Source organism: Chiroxiphia lanceolata, chromosome 1 (genome assembly GCF_009829145.1).
Source record: "Chiroxiphia lanceolata isolate bChiLan1 chromosome 1, bChiLan1.pri, whole genome shotgun sequence".
NCBI classification, from domain to species: Eukaryota; Metazoa; Chordata; class Aves; order Passeriformes; family Pipridae; genus Chiroxiphia; species Chiroxiphia lanceolata.
The window spans coordinates 19,482,795-19,508,509 of NC_045637.1; the positions used below are offsets into that span (position 1 = coordinate 19,482,795).

Below are 25,715 nucleotides of genomic sequence, written 5' to 3' on the forward strand. Positions count from 1 at the left end.
AAAGCCTAAATAATACCATGAGAAACTACTGGCAGAATCTACAAGTAACTCAAGTAAATCAGTAAAATTTCAGTAAGGTAATGAGGTATTCCAGGGGCAAATACAAACCAAATCAACAATATCCTCAGATGCTGACCCTTTTTTGTGATGCTTTATAGACACAGTCACTGAAAAATTCTGAACGGTGCAGAAAAATGAAGCTCAAAGACCTATTGTGAAGTGTTGATTTTTACAGTTTACCTCCTTACCTTTCTTGAGGAACAGCAAACCAGTACTCATGTTTTTTGTCCCTCTGTGCATACTGTTGCATTGATGCACTTGCTTGAGAAACAAATGTTTTTCTCATGGGTTTTCCAACCCTGAGAAGCAGAAACTTGTGAGATCGATGTCGTCTTTTCTCTTTTGTAACTGAAGACCCTGTTAATAAACAAAAAGTAAGCTATCCACAGTGTACAAAAAAGCTTAACAAAATCACTAACCAATTTTGTATTAGGCAGTACAGGTACATAGGACACATATAAACAAGTAATGGGAGACAGAGTAATGTAAGTAGTAATAATCACTTCTCTGTTATGTCAATTGCATCAGCAGAATAATACTTCAGAGTACAACACATTCAATAATTGTTACATTCATTTCTGGAGATCCCACTATGATAGTATTTCATCCATGACTGAAAGTATTCAGAAGGCACTCGCAAAGCATTCCACTCATCACTGAATCAGACAACCCTCCCACTATTAAACAGATATATCACACAGATGCAAAAGATACGACTCTACATATGTACTTTGCCTTGATTCACACATGTCAAACCTGTTCATTACTTTTCATTTGCAACAGGAAAAGTTCTAACACTACTAATACAGGATTAATTTTACTTTATTAGCTATATCAAACACCTCAATGGCATGAACACCATCTCAGGATGAAGCATACTGGATGTTACAGTACAGATTTTTCCCTCCAGCAGTATATTTAATTAAACTAATACAATTATATGATTACCCTCAAGATCTGGATTGTAAAGTCAGCACAAGGTAAAGGAAGAAGACTTCTTAAAACTGTTTCTTTACTAGATCAATTGCCCAAATCCTCCAGCCAAAAGAGATTTTTATAAAGGAAGGAAGGAAAGAGTAAACTTAAGAGTTCTGATCATCAGTTATGACAACAAAGGACTTATCCTAGCTCTGGTATTAAATGTACATACAGATTGTGTTCCAGTTTCCTAGGACACTCATTTTTTCTTTACAGTAGAAATTCTCCTTCAGTTTTTACGCAGATGAAAAATCCACTAAGCACAGAAAACATCACCTTTTTCCCAGCAACTATTTAAATGTGCACCTCCTAATTTTCAGTCAACATTTTAGAATTATACCTGCTTTATACAGTATCGTAAATTAGTCATAACATGCATTATTTGCAAGTATTTTATAAATATGTATGCTCAAAGGTAAATTGTCAGATTAAACAAAAGTCACTAAAAAGAAACAAAAAAGATAGTTTCATAGCTCTGGCACATGAACTTTGTGGCACTATTAGGTAAGTACTCCTAAAATTACCTGATATCTGGTATTTCGGTCCTTCAAATGCAGTAGTTTAGAACTTCCCTGAGCTCAGAGAAGTGGGATTATATAGTTCCAGCTAGCAGACAGAATAAAACCAAACAATTTAGCCCTACCCCTAAGTCTCAAAAGAGCTATTTAAGATGCTCTTTTTTTTGGTGCGTTCTCCAATATATTCTTGTATATTTGATATAGACTTAATGAGAAAAGATTTCAGCAATGGTTATTGTGTCTCATGCTTCTTGTTTTTCCTTTCAATCTCTGCAAATACTTAGCTGACTAAGCAGCAAACAAATATGTCATTAATGGTATTTCAGCTTGTTTATACACACAGAAAACTACAGACCACTACAGTTTCTCCAAAGTACCAACTACATCTAGCTTTATTTCAGTCCAGAGGTTAACATAAGTGTCCATAAAAATAGGAGAGTATAACAGAGTCCTGGGAAATAAAAGAATTAAAAATCGATACAAGGAAGACTTTTTTAGTTATTCTAGTCTACTCACAATTATCTACTTGCATTGTGTCATCTGTTCAATATTCAGAAGAAATAGATCATTAATTCTAAACTCAAACATTTGACCTCTGCAAAGATCAAAAAATAGTAGTTCCCAAAACCCTAAATGCTCAAAAATCCCACAGAAGGAAAAAAAAAATATCAATGAAGTCCTTGTTGTATAAAAGAAATTAAAAGACTGTCTAGGTAACTTCATGATCCAAAACTCGGAGTATGACTACTTCAGAGTTTTATTCTGACTGTGTTTATGGTATTTCAAATTTTAAATGACCTAGTATTTTTAGTGTCCTACTGTTAATAGATCTCTCATATTTAGTCCGATGGTTTTCAAGAGTTAAACAGCAGATCTATGCTTTTGCCTCGGTTCTATTTAACTGTACCTGTAGAAGCTTCACCAAATTTATCTAGCTTGCAAAATATTAATTCTTAATTTACTGGTTTATTTGCATTCTGCTAATACAGAATGCAAGAATAACAAACATGTAATAATTCCTACTGAAGTTGAACTGAAGTAATTGGTACAAATCTCCAAAAAGGAACCTTTGTTTTTTTAATTTTTTTCTTTCTATTTTACCCCCTCAAACTTGAGCGTGGCTGTAACACCATGTGCAGAAGGTTTCTAGCACTCTTCTGTGAGACTGTATGCAGACACTATTTGGTTATCTGTGTATATACTCCGTGACTGTACAGATCACATAAAACATGAAAAACCTGCAGTTATCACGATAAAATATTTTAGAAAACCGACACTAAAGCATTTAATGCAACCAAATTACAAATAATATTCAGTTGTAAGAAAAGCAGCAATTGCAGCAAAGAACACTTAGTACCTGCATTTTTTATAAGTCACAATCAGCAACTACTGCCAGTTGACATATTTGCCAGAAGACTACTTTTAATATTTAAGGCATAAAAGTCAAACTTATTACAGAATGATGGAACAATTAATCTGCTTCAAAATTCAGTTACTTCCTTCACAGAAGAAGAAAAAAACCAAAATGAAGACAAAACCAACAAAAACTATTATACCAGATTCTGAAGTGTAAGACAAATTTCTATCAACCAAAGAGTGTACCTTTCTATTAAATATAATTTTCACTTTTAATTATTAACATGAAAAAATTGACTTTCAAATGCACTTCACATATCTTTAATGCCTACCACACACAAACAGATTTTTTTCTACCCTCCAAAATATTGCACAATTAAAACAACTAGTTTATTTATCTCCATTAGTAAGATAGCAAGGCATCAGAAAGTGACCTATGAATTTTTTAAAAAGCAAAATCAAATACATACAGAAGCATATTTAAGTTGCTTAAAGGCACAGCATTTTTCAATATGAAAAACTTCAACAGACCTTCAGGATATCTTCCAACTAATAACTCCAGGCCCTGATCTTTGCAGAAGAAAAAAGGTACTCAAGAAATAAAACCTTGCTGTTCCCTGTATCCATACCATTAGTTTCTTATCATCTAGCTCTTATTTGTCTTGAGAAATGTTTTTTGGATGCTTAACCTTGTTCTAGTCATCATGAAAGTACAACAAGATGCAAGTGAAATAACATTCTTAAAGTATCAAACCCAGTGTTAAGACTCTGGTGTTTGTTGCTCACACCATAAATCTTAATCACAAGGCAGACATGCCATAAATAACCAATTCATTTCCCAAAATTCATTCACACACATGTACACTGTGATCGAAATTTAAGTGAGAGCTAGCTGATTGCTAAAGAACATTTTTAACTGTGACCAAGGTATCATAGACCTAATTTATAGGCTTGTTTAAATCTCCCCTAGAAAGATACTGTGATTTAGTATGACCAGAAATACAATTTCAATGAGGAAAAGTTACAGTAACAAAATTATCTGTGTTTTCAGTTTCCTGAGCAATATTTTCTCCACTACTTTAGGTCCTTTAGCTTTGGCGTATCTTCAAGCTAATGAGAAACATAATTGATACATGGGGAGATGTGTCACACAGAATGAAAACAAAGTGCAAAAATTCTATTGAACTGTAGGGTGATACTTTGTCAATCCAAAGGCTAACACTGTATCCATAAATACTCATTGACTCACCTTCTAACGGCCCATCTCCTGCAGATACAGTTTTCTGACTAATTTCTTTTTGTGAATCCTGTTGCATGTTTTCTCTTTGTTGTTTTGTTTGTTGCATAGTGTGGGTCTTCCAGAGTTTGCGGAGTTCTTCAACTTCTGTCTCCGAGTGTTGAGTTTGCTCTCCCACTACTTTTCCTTTGTTAGCTGTCTCTTTCTTTTGACAGTCTGTGGTATCTTCACAAGGTGGACATTCCTCTTCCTTCTCATTATCTGGTTCTTTTCCTAGTGAGGAACCTTGATCCTTGTCAACTTCTGCCTCTTTGCCATGCTTCTCACTACTGTGTGATCTTTGCAATGATTGCTGGGGGACATCTGTAGTATTTGCAGGAGGTTCTCGTTCCCCCTTTATAGACATTTTAGCACTTTCTGAACTTAAATGGGTACCAAATTGTTTAACACTTACAGCCATTTCGGCACTGGGCTTTAAGTCACTGGTAGCTTCGTTTGAGTCTGAAATGACTGTTAAACATTCAGCACTAGTCTGGTTTATTGTTTGGACAGATTCAGATGATGCTCCAGAAGATTTATCTTGTCGAAGCTCATCTGAGGAAACAAGTTCTTCACGTATTGGAGAGAGCTCTGATTCTGTGAACACATCTTCTGAAAGAGACTCCTCTGTGCTCCTTGGGGCAGTACTAGCACTGTCATTGCCTGTATCCCGCATCCTGGAATCCATTTCATCTGTATTGCTCTTTGCAGATTTCTTGGAATGGCAATGTTCTCTTACTGACAGCTGTTCTACATCTCTGTTGGGCAAATAAGAATGTTGCTATAACAGTTACCTTTTATATCAAGCTCATTTCTTTATTAAGTTTAGTTTAAGCTCTTAAAAAACAAACTCCAAAAAACAACTTAATCCAGAGCATTAGTAACATACAAGGATAAAATATAACACTGTAACAGTAAACATAGCAGACCTTTTGCCAACATGACATCACTAGGACTTTCCAAGTCCATGACACTACCTTCACAAGGACAAGCTCTCCTGTGAAACCAACTAGATCGTTTGAGGCACTTAAAGTGTAAAAATAAAATAAATGCCAAAGTAAAAACAACAAAGAGCTACACACAACCATAACCTCTAAAGGTAAAAGCCATCCACAATCTTTTAAGTGTTGTCTACCAAAGAGGCCAGTACAGTTGTACAGAACTCTCCCACTCTATGAAGAAGTTGTCACCTAGCTCACAGGTAAGAAGTGAATGGCAAAAGTTATCTGGTCTAACCTTAGCTATCTGAGTCAGTCAATGCAGAACAACAGGAACCATCAACATAGATGTTACTATTGTGCCCATGGCATTTCTGCTAAAACAGGGCTTCAGCAAGTACCTAACTTTGAAGATACCATTGTTTGGCAAAATAAATCCCCAACTACTTGTACAATCAAAGATGTGATAAATAACATAAGTAAAAAGCAAGCATAAAAACTTATTTTCCCCATAGCAAATAGTCTTACTCAAACCTGCCTTTCAAGATGAGCTAACGAGAAATTCTATGAGTTTTAGAAGAGGAGGACTAGAAAGGTACTGTGAACATGCTCAACTACATCTACAGAACTCAAGCTTTTCCTCTGTTGTCAAAAAAAACATGAGCAGTACACAACCTTCATAAATTCTTCTAGTCAAGAACATGAGTTCTCAATTTCCTTGCTATCACAAGCCCATCACCTCTTACATTACCTATTATTAAACACTTTTAAGAAGCTTGTATCCTAATCTTGTATCCTGAAGGATAATATATTCACTCTACTGTTCTACAAAACTTTATTCAGTTAGGTCATATTAGTGAGACAGTGCCGAAATTCAGGATGTTTTTGAGATGCTTATGCACCCTCTTATCTAAGTGTTAAGGTGGAACTGATACTATGCTGCTGCTGCTGCTGGAGTAATTCTGCTTACAAAGCATGTAGGTTAGACTTTAGAATTTATTACCTATTAGACTGGGCCATTTCCTAGATTTTTCAGGATTATGCTGGTAATAGGTTGTGCTTGTATAAGAGCACCTAAGGTTCATGAAATCCCCAAGACATCTGTATGTGGTCAGATATTTTTTTGTCCAGTTTCAGCACAGATTGTGGCTTACATATAGAAACCACACAACACAAAATTGCAGTTTTAAGAACCAAAGAATCCATGGGGTTCACAATCATTTTTCATATCAATAATCTGAATACTAAGACGGTTTTCCCAAATTTAAGCAGGTTTGACAGTTGGCAAAATTGGGAGAAAAGAGGGTTAATTGTAACAGTGGAATATTTAGGAAAAAAACAGTGAGAAAATATGATTTAAGTCTAAAATAACTCCAGATACAGGTCTTGTCAGATCTAGCTGTAGCTGTCGGGACTTCTGTTTTTACAGACTTGAGAAATTTGATTTTTATTTTCCCTCAGATTTACAAATATGCCTCAAATTTTTTATGAGGCTACAGTAAAAAGGTGTTGGGACTGAAGAAAATGTTAGAAGTATTTTATCTAATCGTTTATAAAGTTGACATGAAAGATACATCTAATTGGACATACAGGGCTCTGAACGCACAGTGGGACCTTTTATTAGCAGACATGTTTTCATTCCATATGCATTCATATTATAAACAAAACAGAAAATATGTGCTACAGGAGCACAAAAATCAACAGGTCATGGAAGCTAGATTTGTAAGTAATTACTAAGTCATTAACAAGCTAAACATTCTAGAAACAAAGTTGTTTTGCAACTGCAGTATTTTAACCTACTCAGGTAGGTTAAAAGGAGTCATCTAGTTTTCATTATCTTATTCCTTCCACTGTACACCAATTGAAGTAGGAATTGTGAGCAACTTTTAAAAACTCATTCTGGAAAATAAACTTCCAGAAAAGCAATCATGTTGAAGACATCCCCATTCTGTATCAAAAGCTCCAAAGTACTTCTACAGCAATATGTACTTCAGTTGCTCTTTCAACAGACAGATGACTTCAGGTAGCCAAGACACCAGTTCACTACCAGGTCTATGCCAAAACTGAACTTAAAAATGGTAGGAGGCAACTCAAATATCTGGATGTCCAGAACTAATAAGATTATCAAGAAAGATGTGCTTAGCATATTACCTATAAGAACTGTAAAATGACATTTTTCAGAGTTCTATCTTTACACCTTAATTAAAATAGGTGCATTTAAGACTTACATATCAGGTAAACAGATTTACACTCTTACACCTAGACAATTCTACCTTTGTTAAAGGTAGATAGTCATGGTAGTGTGCAAATGTTTGTGCTTTATGAGTTGAAATAGGTAAAAGGGGGCCTTTACCTGATTATTTTTTTAAATCTTTTTTGGTTTTTAAAGACAGAATTTATCCTACTTCTGAGAACAGTATAAAAATTAGGCAACAGACAGAACTGAACAAAGATTTTTAATAATGCTGTTTAAAGTCAGTTTTAAATGCCTGCCAGGCTAAACACCAGTTTAGCTCACTGATGCAAATTTGTTGTTTACATAAAACAAGGCTACAGCTAAAGGTGAATATGTGGCCCCTCCTCTAGCCCAAAAGGGAATAAATATATTCCTAGTCCCATGAAAACACACACAAATCTTAGCAAATGAGTCTATAACCATTTGTCAGAGGAACAAGCATTTGGGAAGCAAGTGAAAAATGGTAAACAATGAAGATTCACACATAAGACTTTTTATGTTGCACTTTTCTATAGGGTCTTTCCAAATCAACCTTTGATGTTCTTTCTTAACAAAGAAAACAAGGAAAACACTCATTTGCTGCTTTTGTATGGCCAACATACGGCTACAGTTAAAATTTACTTAAAGTTTTACAAATACTTTTCTATCTTACATGCTTAACGAATCCTTAATTTTGCTGTCCACAATTTCCTTATACAGAGCAGCTGACATCACTTCTTCCATTGGACACATGATGCCATATTCTTCACAGCCGTTCTCTTGGACCAGAGGATCCATTTTATGAGGATCAAACATTATGTTATTTGGCGTCACTAGCAGCACACCATTGACCGTACCCTAAAACGAGAGGGAAAAGAAGAGGTAATTTTTCTCCTTCATATTTCAGCTTCTTCTCCATCTTTTTGGTAGGAAAAAGGTATGTTCTTTTTTTTTTAAGCATCTTTAAATTTAGGTAACCTGATACAGTTTCTTATGTTTTGTAGTCATGTAGAAATGCAACTTTTTCTGAGGAAGCAAATTAATGCCTCCTATTTTCCCCAGAGAAAAGTTTTGTTCCTCGCAACTAATCAATAACTGGTTTTAGTAAAATAAGAAACCCTTGCACCCTAATGAATACACTAAAAAGCTCCTCTGAGGGTAAGGAGACATCCTTCTCAGATAACCACAGGGCTTAACTGGTAGGTCTGCAAGCAATTTCCAGCATCATCTAAAACTTGACTCTTAACTCTTTTCACTTTCTGCTATTTAATCAGAGAACACAAAAAGAGAGACCTTCAAAAACTGCCATTTATCTTCATTTTCTTTACACAAAAATAACACAGTAGCCAATACAAGTCATTCTAACTTAATGGACCTGTTAACTGATTGGACAAATATGTTTACAGAACAGAAATAGAATAAAAAGCACTAAAGACTTTTAAAGATGCAACTTTGGATGGATTTAATCACAATAATACTGTTGCAGTACATGAAGTAGATTTTAAACTTCGAGTATGAAAAATTTTAATGTTGCTATTCATATTACAAACTGGAGCATTCTTACAAAATTCAGCTGTAAAAACAAAGGTAATTTACAATATGTTGAACTTTTTTTAAACAAAAGTGTTAGAAACACATGCCAACACCAACACCACTTGCCTGCCACAGAAATTCATTTAACTGTTAAAACAGCAGAGCTTGAGCTAAAACTATGAACTGGAAGAAAGCTAGCTTTAAGTAGAATGACAGGGATCCTTCAGTTACAGATCTTGAATCCTAAAGACTACAAATCTGGACAGATTTTTGCAAGAATCGGGAAAGAGTCACTTCATTTACTGTTGAAAGTTATCAGGAAATTAATAAATACTCAGCTTACTGATAAAACATTCACAGTTATTACAAACATTGTGCATTGGGGGGGATTGTTTGTTTTCAGTTTCATTTCAAGAAGACATATCAGGGCAGCATGAAACATAGCTACAATCCTTCCCAACTCCAGAAATTTGTTCTCAGGTGACAGTTGACAACCTTCACAGGAGAAAAATGAAGTTGCCATTAGTACGGAGAAAGGAAAAGAGTTTCAGAAGCAGCTCCAGCATCTAGATGTGATTCCTTTTAGTAGTTCAGTGCCTAGTCAGGTTTTATATGCGTCTTTTAGAGCCCAACATATATGCCAAACTCTTTAAAGTCAGCAGAATGTATTTACCTAATTCCAAGATACTGAAAAAAATTGTCACTGGCATTTCTTTCCCAGCACCGTACTGTGGAAATAGACTTTCAAGGTGCAAAAAGGACCTCCCAAGAGGAGGACTGTCAAGAGAAGTCAACATTTTGTTATATCCACTGTAGTCTAGAAAACAAATTTAACATGACTGCAAAAGTCAGTTCCTCTCAGAACAACTGTTTCTCTTTAAACAAATATTACTGCTGTAAATTCAGTACATAATTAAAAAATAGCAGCAGCATTTCTGTATCTGAGTTCTTTCATTAATGACCACACATGAAAGTGGAATTTTATTAATATTCTATAGATCTGATACAGAAGAGACAAGGTCATAGCCTTGATGGCAGCTGGATTAGATGATCATTGTAAGTCCCTTCCAATCAAAATATTCTATTCTTTCACTACCTATATGTTACATGTGGGAAAGAAAACAGTAGCTCTAAATCCTATACAATACCTGAGACAGAAATCTGAAAAATCATTATAAAGGGAAGATTAGAGCCAAACTATCACACTGGTGTGCCCCCATATGCAAAGATTAGGCAGTTAAGCAAAACACCTTTAAGACGGTTTGAGAGGAATCCTGACAAGAACTTTTCAAAGAAAAGTTCTCTAAATAAATCCATTACATTCTTGAACATGTATGGTTGAATAAAATCTGTAATTCATGATGCTTTTATCATAAAGATAATTTTATTTTATTCTCTGTTTCTTGTAGAAGTTTTTAATGTTGTCAGCGTCCTTTTCGCTTAGTGAACAATGCACTTGTGCTTTCTGTGCTCCAACTTCCAGGTTGGTGGTTTAGGTTTTTTCCAAGCCTTAGTATAACTAATTTTCCTTTACCTACTACTTTTCAAAACAATTCAAGTAAAACTAAAAAACACAAGAAAGAATGAAGAATTCACACCTCCTCTACTAGTTTCAGTTTCAGTCAAACAGACTGTTTAAGATATCTTTTTCTGCCTCCAAGGAACAGTGCAAAGAATGAAAAAAACCTAGAGCTGCACACTTTTCTACAGAAGAAGCAAACAGTGCAGCTGTAAGAGGGCACACCTACATATGCAGTAAAGAGTGAGTTAAGGTGTGACTGCAGCTCACTAGCTACACTGATTTATTGTCTGAACAGAATGCGGATATTCACATGACCCTGTCTCTAACTGTGCTTAACATCCTGCCTCTAACAGTTAGTAGGGAGCAAGTGCAATGAACAGCGCAAACATTCCCACGTTCCAGCCACTGCCTGTCTGGAGAATTCCTCTCTGTTGTCCAGGAAGTCACCGGTGTAACTAAAAGCAACTGCAAACACATACAGAATAACGGTGAGAAATGACAGTCATCTTAATGAAAGCCCCTTTCCATAATTAGACATATTGAAAGATAGGCTTTCACTAGATTTAGGTTTATGAGCAGCAGTCACAGTGATGACAGACTCACAACTGAAGCCCTACAAAACAGTTAACTAGGAGTTTCAGAATCACTTCCAGAGTGGGAAGCAGAGGATGAATCTTTTAAGTTTTCTCTAGCAAACTTTGAAAATTTATCATCCTGCATCATCAGAAAACTTATCAAGGACAGGATAAGACAACACTCCAGAGGACATTCCTACCACATGTGACAAAGGCTAAATTACATGCTAAACTTTCAAAACCTGGCACTCAAATCTGAGCAAGTTCATACTCATTTCTCTCCCACATATGGACTGATGCTGAGACATATTATACAACTCTTTAGAAACAGAATTCTACTTCAAGCTCATAGAAAATAGGCCAGAAATACACAAGTCAAAGACAAACGCTGTTAACATCCTTTGTAATATTCTAATGAGAAAATACAGCATGTAAATAATATATGTAAATTTTAACCCTAGATTATATTTTTCCAGCACAACCAATTTCTAAACAAAGGCTCATGAGCCTCATTTCCACTCCATCACAGCACCTAAAACTGCTGAGTAAAGATGTGCCGCCGATCAACCTAAAAAACATCAGCTAAAGACAGGATGCCAGGAATGAAGAAAACTAACTGCAAAGAAGAACAAAGCAACAAAGAAAGCTGTTCCAGTACTTGCCTCATCAACTTCTAACACAGAGCTTCTGTCAATAGGCTTCAAGCCTACACACACATAGATCTGCAACCCTTTTCATCAGCAAAAAAAAAGTGGTTTTAGGAGATTCTTATTAATCTGTTTATCAGTAGCTGATCTGAAAATCTATTGCTGAGCAACACAGAATCAGCAGTATTTCTATATACATATCCAAACTTTCAGGCAAAGGAGAAAGTAGTGCATGATTTTTCATAATAGTGTCCAATAGTAATTTTTCTGTGGGGTAGGAGAGCAAAGATTGGTTTTTTTGTAAAATATTCTGAGCTAAAGTCTTTTGACAGTCTCAGTCCCTAAAAGTCTGTAACAAAACTAGTGCACTTATGAGCCAAATGGAGGTGAATTAAGTGCCACTGATTTGGAGACATTTGTGTAATGACACTACTGAGAGAATTGTAACTACTCCTTCCAAAGAAAAAAAAATTAAAAAAAATTAAAAAAAAAAAAATAAAAAAAATCGAGATTTCTACCCAGTGGAGAACAATACAGAATTGCTTGTTTACAGAATCAGAGGTTTATTCTGCTTTAAAATTAAAAATTAAAGCAAAGCTACACAACTACATATTTCCTTATACTATAAGGCATGTCCTTTTCCACTGTAAGTAAAGAGAATTCATTACTAGAGATACTAACATAAGGAACAAAACATAACCTCAAGCCCTCAAAAGAATTATGTAACAGTATGGCATTAGGGAAGTTTGTCGCATGTCGACTGCTTGCATCATGTCTTGAAACAAGTGGCCTAGGGAATCCCAAGAAAACAGGGAGTAAAAAGAAATATAAATATATAGACATACATAGCACATAAGCTGATTACTGTATGGTTTATGATTTAAATGTGCTTTATTGTTATATCCCATACAGTAACACTTGAAGGTTTCAGTACCTTGCCATTAGTGATGTACTTGCAATTGATTTTTAGAAATTTCTCTGTAAACGCTTCCTCCTCTTCAGAGGTGGACGATACCACTCTCGTAGGACGAACACATGCATGTGCTGGTGAAGTAGCTGACTCTTTCTGTTGGACTCCATCTGAATCCTAAAAGGAAACATAAAAAAAAACAAAACAGAACTTAGCAACTTATCTGTTTAAATATTAACTTTTAGAGATTTTCTGTTGTGTAATTTTTGTTTTTCTTTGACGTGAAAACAAATGTAAAAATAGGGTTCCAAATCCACTCCAGCTTAGACTGCTTTGATCCAAAGGACTACAACTAATGAAGCACAGTTCTACTAGCCCCTGATAAAAAAATACACCTGGGCAAAGATAATCAGAATCAACCTAGGAAAAAACAACAAAATAATGATCAAAACGCATAAGGAGATCATACAATATTCTATCACGTGCAAAATTTGAACAGAAGTTAGCAGAAAGGATACTTTTCCAACTTCAACAGAAGTCCTACTAAATGTCCTTCCAGAATATTGTACACTACTTTAAGTTGGAAGGTCAGTTAGTCTAACCCTGTTGCCAAAGCAGGCCTAAACCTACATGAGATCATGCTGCTCATGGCTCTTCCAGTTGAGTTGAAATCTTTAAGGCTGGAGATTCCACAGCCTTTCCAAGAAGCTTGCTCCAGTGTTTAGCCACCCTCATTGTGAAAAATGTTCTCCTGTTATTTAACCAGGACTTCTTGTGCAGCAACTTACAGCTGTCGCAGTCCATCATTTATGAACTTCTGAAGACCTTCACTCTTCTCACTCTGACCTGTCTACTAGGTAGTACAACAGAAATCCAGTTTTCCATCAGTATTTTCTTCTCCAGCAAAACCCCCCCAAAAAACCAAAAACAAAATTAAAAAACCAACCAAACAAAAAACCGACACCTCAGCCAGTCCTTGTGCCTCATATGTTTCCATTCCCCGATCATCTTAATGGCCCTCCACTGGACTAGCTCCAGCATGTCAATTTTTGTCTTGCACTGCAGGTACCAGAAGCGGACACAATACTGCAAATGCAGCTTCACAAGCCATCCTTGCCTCAACCTGTTGATATCCCTCTTTCACCTGCCACTTGGCATGTGATCAGACTTCATCATCACAAGTAGACATTGTCCAACATCTCCACCATGACACTAGTCTCAATCTCTCCTCGGTCCTTAGTTTCTCTGCAAAGCTGCTATGTAGGTGGCCAACCCTCACCCTGTACTGTTACATAGGTCTCTTCCCTATGTAGGCAGGTCTTAGCTATTGTTGAACTTCATGAGGTTTCTGTTACTTCATCTCTCCAGAATTTTGATGTCCCTGATGAGCAGTTCTTGTGCCTCCCTCCACTGTATTGACCACTTCCCTAATTTTTGCTCCCCACCACCAAGCTTGCTGACAGTGCATTGTGACCTGTCCCACCAGTCAGGGTCCCTGACAGACAGATTATGAACTGTATTACCCCAACAGAGACTCTCAAGGATTCACCACAGAAAACAGTGTTTGAGACCAGGCTGGATGGGGCTCTGTGTAACTTGATCTAGTGGAAGGTATCCCTGCTCATGGCAGGGGAGTTGAAGTTACATGATCTTTAAGGTCCCTTCCAACCCAAGCCATCCTATGATTCCATAAAAAATAACCAAACAATCTCACACATGTATTGAATAAGTTTGAACACAAAGATCCTGGCAATTTTTCCAGCCCATCTTTTACTCCACCTATTCAGTTCACATTTCCCCAGTAACAAGGCTGCTTTGGGACAGTGTCATAGGCCTGGCCATAGTCAGGGTAAGAAACATGCACTGCTCTTCCCTCAGCTGCTGAGCCTGCCATCTCATCACAGAAAGCAATCACTTTTGTCAGGCATGATATAAGCCTTAATACATTCACTCTGTTTCCAACCATCTTTATCATTCACACACCTGGATGTAACTTTCAGAGGAATTCTCTCATGACCTCCCTTGGAAGGTAAGAGTTATCTCTCTTGCTGCATACCAGTATATCGAACTAAGTAGTGAACATGAAACCCTACCAGGGACAGGACAGACAGTGAAAAAAATTGTCTCAAATAAAGACACACATATAGGAACATGTAGATACACATATAGGAGACTGCACCTGTGCACCAAGACACAGCAACCCTGTTTTAGAGTTTCACCCATGTTTAAAGGCTTCCATTTTATACACAATTGCTACTTTTAGTTATTAATATTACTATCTTTAAAAAATGTCGACTTCTATGTTCCCTTTGGTTTTCTGCTTTCCTGTACAGTTCTATTCACTAGTACAGACTGCAGTTAAATGCCTTTAATCATATCCAGGAACATTATGTACAACTGTTTTCAGTCCATTCTCTGGCACTACTTTAGCCTTTACCTGCATCTTTCAACTTTTGTTAAGAAAGCAAACAAAAAACTAAAACACCCTGTAGACCACTGAACTGAATTTTGCTGAAAAAGCTAAGGAAGGTATAATTAAGAAACAAACCTCCTGGAGATAAGTTCTCCTTCTACATAAGCTTTTCTAGTAAAACCTATGTGGACACCTTCATGACACATATAACTTAGGAAGTGACTGTGAGAGTCCTCAGCTGATCTCCAAGCTCACAGTGACTAAGGTCAGCTATTCCTCATCTTATTGCCACATGACACAGAAGCAGGAATAATACTGGCGGTAGACTTTCCAATTTAATGATGATGCCCTTATCATTACATATTATTTTGAAGTGGATTTTAAGCTTTATAGGTAACAAAGCATATTGGATCTTCTCAAATATGTGGAACAGATAGTTGAATGAAGAGATCCTTCAAAAGCCCAGCAGCATAAGAAAGGCTTAAAAGCCTAGAGCTAGTTCTTACATACACAGTAACAAAGTTAGTGAAATACACACTGATATCTTAGCATAAGTGTAGCAATGTAAAACAAACACCAAAAAAACCCCACAAAACAAACACCAAAAAAACCCCACAAAACAAGCACCAAAAAAACCCCACAAAACAAGCACCAAAAAAACCCCACAAAACAAGCACCAAAAAAACCCCACAAAACAAGCACCAAAAAAACCCCACAAAACAAACACCAAAAAAACCCCACAAAACAAGCACCAAAAAAACCCCACAAAACAAGCACCAAAAAAACCCCACAAAACAAACACCAAAAAAACCCCACAAAACAAACACCAAAAAAACCCCACAAAACAAACACCAAAAAAACCCCACAAAACAAACACCAAAAAAACCCCACAAAACAAACACCAAAAAAAACCCACAAAAACCCACAAAACCTCAAAAGACCCCAACTTTAACAGATTATATCAGCCACATGCTGATTTCTCTTTAGCCACTTGGTTAAGCTACTCCAATGTTTATTAAAACAGAAATAAATGAACAGAGTATACCATAGCATATTTTTTTACTCAGATGTTCAGATATTTGTTAATCATCTTATCTACCAAGAACTCAGTTATTTCAATAACCAGAGCACAGAGAGAAGACTCATTTACATTATACAGGCAGAGGAACATATTCTCTTTACTTCAAAATGTGATTAAATTTATACTGCAAATCTGGAGTCAAAATTGGAGGAGAGTCAAAGAAGACTGACATCAAGAGAGCACTAGAGAATGTATTCTAGTATTTCTCTCATTCCTAGTGAGAGAAATCAGCAAAGAGAAAAGAAAAGCATGAAAGACAGGTGGTATGATGAAGAACAAAACCCTTCAGCCTCAACAGCTCACACAGAATTTGAGTGCCTTTTGTGTTGCTGGAGAGACTTTTTGAGAAACAAAACCAGATGTCCACACTGACAAGTGCAAGTGATTTCTGTTCTGATTTCTTTTGACAAATATTCCCTCCTTCCTTACATGCAGTTTGAAAAGCCACAGAAACAGAACAAACACTTTATTATATATCATCACATTGCTCATTTGACTTTCCCTGAAGCATTTAAGAACTGCTTGCAATGACCCACAACACATAACAAGATGCACAAAACAGTTCTGCAATAATAAAGTTCAATTAAACGAAACTTAACACTCAAATTGTTGCTAACATTGGACAATAAAAAAACCAATGTTCTGCAGAAGAGATTTTTAAGTATTTTTGTCTACTTTGTTTCTTCTACACTTTTAACTTTTATCTCTGTTATGCGCATATAGCCAATAAAAAAAGTGTCAAATAAATTACAGGTATAGTTATGCTATTAAGCCTCCTTATCTACTATTTGTCAACAAGCATATACAAAATAATTGACAAAAGCAAGAATAAGGGTTTTTTTGACAAAGCATCTGATGAACTGTAGAAAAAGCTCTAATTTCTAGTAGTAAAGCTAATAATTTTCTCTCTAGTAACTTGACACAACACATGCTATATAGGCAGGTGTATCGTAGCACCTACAGTCATTTTGAGACAGATATAGACACAAGATATATGATACAAAAGCATATTCTTGCAGACTAGTCTACTAACTGTGCTACAACACCTCCAGTCTGCCATAAGACAACAGAAATTATTCAGCACTAAGGGTAGCAGATACGAGAACGGGCATACTAGGTCAGAACAAAAGCACAACAGCAAAACCAAACAGTAATTTTCAGTAGAAGGTTCATCACAGCCTTTGTAATGCAGCTTGAGAACCTATCCAGTAACAAAGTAAAACATTTATATTTAAACTTGTCTGGACCAACCAAGTCACACAAGCACATAAATAAATACTTTAACTCTTAAATGTTCCTAAACTTTGAGCACACAGAACCTTGGAGTACACATTTGACAGCTGGACTGAGTACTATCAAAATACGCTATCAAGAAAATTTGTTATTTGAGAGAAAAAGATAACTGGGAAAGTAATAGCAGTGATGTATTAAGAAACATCTGATTAAGGTTGTAATTGCATGAATTACACAGAAGCTCAGGCTCCAATGTTGCATCTTCCTGGTTGGAGTGTTCCCCATGGAATTCTGTTGACAGCAAACCAGTGTTACTGGAAAGACATGCTCCTACAAAACTAGCTCCTACCCAAAAATCTGCTTTTGAGCTGAATTACAGGGCAGCTCTGATGGCTAAACAATTTCAGTATTTTGGAAGTCTACAAAGGTAGAACTACTAAGCAGAAGTCAGCTATAATCAACTTTGTATTTGCCCTTCACTGAAACGGACTTTTTTTTGTTTCGCTAAACAAAACTAGAAAACTCTCTCCCACATCTCTACAGCAAGCAGGAGGAACTGAGTATTCTGGTCAATACATTGTTTCGACAAAAACTATCAAAAGCCTTTAACTAGCTTTGAGATGTAACAAATACAGAAATGCAACAGAAACTAATTAAGATTTCCGTGTGCAAGGACAGTATTTTGTTACAAACAACTTGCCCTCAAATCAGTTTTCACACAGAAAACTGTCATTTCAAGGCTAAAAGCTTGTATTTACTTTTAAAAAGGTACTATTTTACTTTTAACTCCAAGTGTTGTCAAGTACTTTCTCCCCAAAACCAAAGGACAGTTGAAGAAGAAAGCATAGCATCTGTAACATTTATCTTGTAAGGGTAAAGTAATTTCAAGTATAACAGGTATACCTACATTTACTGTAGCCTTGTCAAGCTCTGCTTCGGAAGATGTAGGTGATAGGGGACTTATAGGACTTAGAGAGGGGGAGCTGTCCACACTAGAAATGTAGTCTGGGTCAGGAACATACAAAATCTATAAAGAAGATATAATGTAGTTAGAAGTTAGATATGCTTTCAGACTTACTTTAGATTTCCCACCAGTTCAGGTATATTTGCTAGGCTTTCTCAAAATAAGCTACACAAACCATTCCTGCTCCCATTACTTTTAACAGAATTATGAGCTGAGGGAATAAACAACACCACACAAAGTACTTCTTCATTTTAGTTTTTCAAGTTTTTTAATTCTATCTTGATATAACTTTGATTTTCAGTCATAATAATTGAGGAAAAAGTTCATACAGAGAGCATTAAAAGTATACAGCATGCCAGAAACAATAAGTGTCCAAGGAAGACTTGTCCAATTATTTCTCTTTCTATTACTCTACATTTGAGTAACAAGAAACAGACTGGGAAACAAGTTCATTAAATATAGCTCTTAGCACTGAAAGTTAAAAAAAAAAAAAAAAAAAAATCACCTGAAGTTAGTCACACCTTTGATACCTCATTTCAGCCATGGTAGGCATTCAAGCTACCTAGATAAGAGTTCTGTAGCAATCAGAAATAAACACAGGATTTTGTCAAACAGAGGGCTAATACCAAATGGCAAATGGTTAATTCCATAGCTGACCTATCATGTTTCCAGGCCCAGCTTTCACAGAGAAATGAAAAGTGAAGGCAGAAATGGGGGGAAAAAAAGCAATAGCGACCTATAATAAGTGATTGATAATTCATATACTGCTGGTAAAACCAGCAAGTTTTCAGAGTGAAATAGAAACATTATTCAAATTTTTAAAATAGAATTGCAGGCAGTAACATGCAGTCATGGAACATTGTTTCTAAGCTGTACCCTGAATATGCCTCCTGAGCTACAGTTGGTGAACAGCCTGCTGTATTTGCAAAGCAACAGTTTAGCTTGTACACAAGTGTTATTAAACAATTAAGTATATCTAGTTTGAAAAGTCCTCTGATCTTATTTGAGACAGGTAGCTTTGTTACCTGTTCCCTTTTTAGGTAGTTATTTAATAAGTAGAAGGAATCCACAAGTTAGAGGAAAAAGAAAAACTCTTTTGCAAAGTCAATAGGAAAACCAGTAAGAGAAGTTCTTTAACACTTTCTCTGGGAGAGATGAGAAATATAAGGAAAGAGGTCTTTGTTGGATAAGTAACATACATAATGTAATAGTACCTGTCCAGGAACGACTGCTCTGGAGAAAAGCTTATTTAATTGAACCAGTTCATTGGGTGTTGTATCAAATTTCAAGGCAATACTGTTTAAAGTATCTCTTGATTCCACCTGTATCAATTGGGAAAAAACAAACAAACCTGTAAGCCGTTAGTTCAAAGAGTGGCTCACAAATTTTATGTGTAGATTTACCAATATTTTGACAACCTTGTAAGTGTTTGTATCTCATGACTGCCCACCCCGCAGAAAAACCAAACAAAAATCAAACCAACAAAGCCATCCCAAAAAACATACCTACCCCCTAAATATTAGCCTATTATGACCCCATATAAAGACATGTGCCTTTCCACTATGTTTCCAGGTGGTCAGAATTGTCAGTCACACACTTTGAGCTGTAGGTTCAGCTACTGCACCAGAACTTCTAGTCTATAAATTCACTGCTGGGTACCACCAGCCCAATACACAATTGACTCAGTTCACAGAATCATTCCCTCTTCACCTCCTCTCCATTCTTCACCTACAGGAAAGCTGAAGCAATCTCTACAAACCTGAACACACTCTCTCACTATTGAAATAAGCTTCTGTTAGACACTGACTTTCAAGTAAAAGCCATCACTGAGAAAACGCAAAAAATGCTGAAGCAAAACAAGTCAACTAGTATGACAGTAGATGGAGCATAAGCATCTTGAGTAGGTGATTCCCCAAGTAAGGAAATGATTTTTTCAAGCTCATGTTTTCACCTCCATCTCCCTAAATGTATTCAATATGAAAGACCAGAAGAAAGCAAAAGGAAAAAAAATTATTCAGAGAGTATTTCAGAATAAAGAATTCATAGCCTTAAGAAAAATAGAGATATGACAAGGGAGGATACAACTAAGAACTTTACTGCATAAACACTATACTAGGAAAAACCAAATCTTATAATTTAAGACAAGATGAAGCTATATAATCTAAGCTATATTTGTGTTGCTAAATATAAGTAAAGATTGAGAATTGCCTTCCATAACATTTTGCAAAGGTGCACTTGTCAACCTAGATTCACTAAAGAAAAGAGATAAGTTTTGCTAAAGAAAAAGCAATTAGAATTAGAAACTTATCTTAAAAAAAGCTATTATGACAATTCTTTATATAGGAAGCCAATAAGCTAAACAAAGCAGCAAACATCTCTCTCTACTAGTATTTCCAGTACGAAAGACTGTATTAGTACCTCCTAGTCATTCAGTAATGTACGATCGCAGATATGCAAAAAACAAGAATATCTTGTATGCCATGTTTAACTAGTACTAAAGCAGAAATCAAAACAAGACTGTAACTAGACCAGATAGGTACTATGTGTTCCACAGACAATAACAAAACTAACCACCTCCATCAGAAGCTCTACATAATACAAAAGGTTTGCTAAAACGAACTGTAAAGTGAGATTCAAAAGTTTTGCCTAAGTTTGCTCTCACATAAACGTTGAAGGACAGTCAGCTTCTAGGTACTGCTTATGTATCACTTAATGACAGTCTAAAATCTCAATTGTTTCTATCTCGTGATATAAAACAAACTAAAAGCATTCAATTAAAACTCATGAAGCTTAAGCCTTTTACGAGTGCATTCACTCTTTTCAGTCTTCAGAAATAAAAACATCTGGTGAGACAGCTTGGTAACTAAAGGGTTTACCTTACTCAAAATAAACACAATGGTAAACATAAGCTTCCTTTTCTTATTTGGCTGCCATGTTTGCACAGGCAAATTTCCACTTTGCATGGGACTTCAAAGACCAGAACTAATACCTTCTTAAAAAAAAGACATTGTTAATGTAATAGAGACTTCCTGAAGTCTCTCCCTAGATTAAAAGGCCTACTTACCAATTCTTAGGCTGTCTACTATTTTAATAAACAGAATCTGAACAGACAAAAGCTCAAAGAAAAACTCTGGAAAAGCATGGAATAACAAACTGAAAAAGTGCCACCACATACCACAATCAGTCCCCAGTTTTTCCAACCAATTTTCCCCACCAATTCAATACTGGAAGACAGAGCAAAGAATCATTCCTTCTCTCTCAGAAAGCAAAATTTCTATATATTATGAGGTAGCCATCTAAATGCTATTCTGAATATTAAGAATCATATAAATATTTGGATATTAAAGTACGATGCTGCATCTACTTTGTTAAGAGAAGGGAATGATGAACAGTGACTGCATTGTTTTATGATTAACAGAATGGCAAGATTTGTTCCAATAAAAGTACACTGCTGAAGAGACCCACTAGACATGAAAACAGTTTTATACCCTAAAACAGTCAAAAATGGACCTGAGGAGGCCAGCTGGTGCACTGAAGTGGTTCAATACATATCATGCACTGGCTTTGCTTGCTTCAGTATAAAGACTGAAAGACACTAATTAATAAGTGTTAAAAGAAAACAAGGATTGCTCATTCAGCACTGCATAGATTCACACACTCTGCTTTGTACAATAACTTTTGTTGAATAAGTAGCTTTCCTCAATAGCAAAACCTTCTTGCCATCAACAGAGGTAAAACACATAAAGACCTTATTTTCCTGTTACTTTTACCTCATGTTGTCACTTACCTATAAATATAAATAAGTCTAAAATTCTAAGTTCATCAAAATCAGTTTTTTATGGATTTTACTAGATACAGAAAGAGTCACTTAAAATCCTTACCTCTCATTTTCCTTTTCCAATAAAATCCCTAATCAAACGTTCTCTTCAAATCATTGTCCCTATTTGAGCAGAGGTGTATCTCACTACCCCTTTTCCATTTACAGAGCCCTACTTACATACCCATGTTTGCCATGTGTGTATCATTAGACAGAGCTTCAGTCACCATTAGCTATGGTTCAAACTGCCTTCATTTCCTTCAAATTAACAGCTGGCAAAGTTATTTAAAACCTAATTCTCCACTGATATTTTAATGAACTTCACTGTCATTGCATCTCAATGCTTGGAATTCACTTATTCTTCCATTAAAAATTATACATCAAATATATATGAATCAGAGTGTAGAAAGAATTACTATTTTCTTATTTCAAGACTAGATGTCCAGTAAACAGAAAACAACAAAACAATAGTTTAAGAGTATTAAAATGAACTAACAAAATTAAATAGATGGGAAGACTAGAAAGAAGGGTGAAGACACAGGGGAGCAGATAACACCACTTTGGTGTTGTATCCAAGCCTTTAAAAATACCAGATTATGACTATATCAACTAATTGTTAATAGGACTAATGTATATAGTATACAACACCAGGAAAACAGAACCACAATTATTTCTTTCTTCTCAAAAGGAAGATCAGCGATAAGTCTTTCCTTGAAGTCATAAGACTACTAGCATGCTACAATCACTGGTGATCAGTGGCCAGTACTGTCTGTTTATGCTCCATTTATCTGTAGTTGGCTCTTCACCTGTAGGTAGGCACTGGTTGTGTTTGTACATGTAACACAAAAGGCTTCCAATGCAATGTTAAGGTAATGAAGTTACGTCAATTAAGCAATGTAAAGATGCTACTTCCAGAACCCAAAAAAGGACTCAAGAAAGTTCTAGCTATTAACAAGAATTCACCTGAACTCTTTGCTCTGTTGTTCTTGAGCCTGTTCACATTCATCAGCTGTATGCTGAAAGCACCAACTGTGAATTCTGAAATAACAGATAATATCAATTTGCATCTAATCTGTCAACTGACATTTAGAAAAGGAGAAATTATATGAACTTTAAAAAAAAAAATATCTGTTCACTGTCTAAGCAATATCAGCAAAAACAAACCAGTTTTCTGTATCTTTTAGAGGCAGTTTAGGACTTACTTCCTTCAATTACTACCATATCTGTTTTCAATCAGTACCATTATCTGCTGATATATTCTCTCTGGTGTTACATACAGAACAGTAGTTTCAAGTTTTTACATTTTGGGAATTTTAGATGAGAATCGTAAACATTAACTGCTTTTTGGTTTTAGCTTTAAAGTGAAAATATATTTTATTGTTTATTTGTCCCCATAGTTTGGAGACACACCATCTATAACGCTGCTGTTTCCTTTGAGAACGCACACAGGATCACTCTTGAGGAGAAAAGACAATGCAGAAGGAATCGTGTCTTGCTGAATACACCACCTAAGGAGTCTTTCTGCTGTGCCTTTTGCAATCGGATATGTCTATCTCGTTTTGGTCTCATAAGCCACCAGCGTGCTCGTAACAATCGTTGATAGAGCCTCCTAAATCTTCGTTCGCGAAGCCTGGTCGTGATGATGTCCCCATAGTAACTATTTTCTTTTTAAAAAAAAAAATCTCGTGTGAAGTCCACTTCACATTAAAAACCCATAGTTTGCATCAGCAAAATACCATCTCACTCCAAACTTCAGGAATACAAGACCTTCCTTTCTAAAACCATGTAGCCACTGGAAAAACTAACACATTAAATTATATTTTAAAAAAGGAAAAAAAGCCCACTAACTTTTCAACAATACTGGGAGGGGAAGGGGAGTCTGGTTTTTGCCTTCATCCTTCTACTACTTCTCAAAGAAGCAACACAGGCAGGTAGATAAATACACGTGTGTGTGTTGTCACAGTCAGAGGCAGTATGATTAAGTCAGAAATCAGACATAAGTAAGTGCATCCCTCCACATAGAATAAAGTCATAAATAACAACAGTAGCAAATTAACACAATAGTTACCAGGTCTCTCATAGTGAACATAAGCTCAGTATCTAGAGGTTAGATCTGTGTATTTTATCAAAATATATGTGCCCAACATTCAACCAAAAGCTCCAAAAACTTGATGCTACTGAAGCACTTAATGAGCTTCATCAGTGAAATGTACTGCAAGAGCCCTCAGAATAGAGCATTTGTGAAGCTGAAATGCATCATGTTCCATATATGCAACAGGCTCCTTTAGAAGCCGGACTAAGTTTAATGACAAAAAGCTTTGATTCTTGTGAATCATCTTTTTGACTCACAAGGAAGTGATGCATCTTCAGGATGTACTAAGAAAGCTATTTTGGGCTCTAAAACCCCACCTACTGGAACACAGAAACCTGCAGAAGTACATGACAACTTGACACAAACATACCAGGTTAAGAAAAGGGAAGCTTGTTGCTTTAACTTTGCCTGGAATCTTATATACCAAAGTAAAAGCATGCACATAGTGGCAAGAGCCAAGTTAAGGGATTTGAGTATGAATGTCAGTAATATAGACCTACAACTAACCCTTTTTTCCTATTATTTCAGACATAATGAAGTTAATGTAATAGAAACAGTCACCTTTATATTAACATTCTTCAGCTGCTAGAACCCAAGCAGCGGGCGGGAATTTCTGTTTTGAATTTCAACTTCAAGGAAGCCTTTAGTATAAGCTAGAATTATATTCAAATTCTAATAAAAGCCACACTAATGAAGTGCTTCTTGCTCCCAATACACACATACTGTCTCTTCAAATGACTATCACAGCCTTCTCAGTAGTTAAGCAGTATCGCAGCTTGGTTTAATAGAACATTAAGAGTTAAGTTCTTCCATCTCCCCCATCTCTTACTCCTGGAATAAGACAACATCAAGAGGTCAAGTAAAGACCTTTTATAAAAAAGTTCTCATTTTTATTTATCATGTCCAGCTTCAAAAGCATTCAAAGATAACTGTGACAGACTTTCCCTATTTTAACATCAATTCTATAAGCATTATTTATAGGCTTAATTATATTTCCCGTATATAACACAAGACAGATACTTCTCACTTCTGTTTCCCTTAGTAACCACAAATGTGAAAAGCTGACTGCAGCACAGTTTGAGGGTCATTTCAAGAACAGAACATGGCTCCATTTTCAGATGCTGATGCAGAAACAGAGTTATACAGTAAAAGGTATAGATCTAGGGAAATCATTAGGAGACCACCAGAAGGTCAGTATCAAGATATAGCTTCCCTTCCAAACTTAACTCTGTTATTTCTCCTGACAGCAACAGCTTATAATAATGCTGAAAGCAGAGAACTTGCACATGATTATGTAACTATTGTTATTTATTGTTTCCAACTAGTTCCCTAAAAGTGAACTAGTCAGCAGACTGATTAGTTTGGGATTTTTAAGGGAAAAAAAGGCATTTAAAGGGAAAAAACAACATTACTCCTCAAGTACTACCAGCTAATTCCCCGATTTAATTTCTGTCAAACTAAACTATCAGATACACAGAATTCCAAGATTAAAGATAATGAACATTACAGTTCTGCTTATATTTTGTAAGGAAACTTTTTAGTCTGCACTTGCTTTGAAATAACATTCTAACAATAAAAATCAGTGAC

The 25,715-nt window shown here is 35.9% G+C and overlaps 1 protein-coding gene across 7 annotated transcripts in view; it reads right to left on the reverse strand.

Annotated features, from left to right (window-relative positions):
* The window catches only part of OXR1 (oxidation resistance 1), a 226,428-nt gene that overhangs the window by 36,972 nt on the left and 163,741 nt on the right, over positions 1-25,715 (reverse strand). For 5 of the 7 annotated variants that reach the window (XM_032705013.1, XM_032705025.1, XM_032705020.1 and 2 more), the window contains 6 exons: positions 19,434-19,541; positions 18,163-18,282; positions 12,553-12,705; positions 8,015-8,199; positions 4,162-4,946; positions 249-417 (listed from right to left, as the gene is read on the reverse strand). In XM_032705013.1, the coding sequence (XP_032560904.1) occupies positions 249-417; positions 4,162-4,946; positions 8,015-8,199; positions 12,553-12,705; positions 18,163-18,282; positions 19,434-19,541 (1,520 nt within the window). The remainder of the gene's footprint in view (positions 1-248; positions 418-4,161; positions 4,947-8,014; positions 8,200-12,552; positions 12,706-18,162; positions 18,283-19,433; positions 19,542-25,715) is intronic. The other 2 variants (XM_032705052.1, XM_032705058.1) reach the window with 1 other exon arrangement.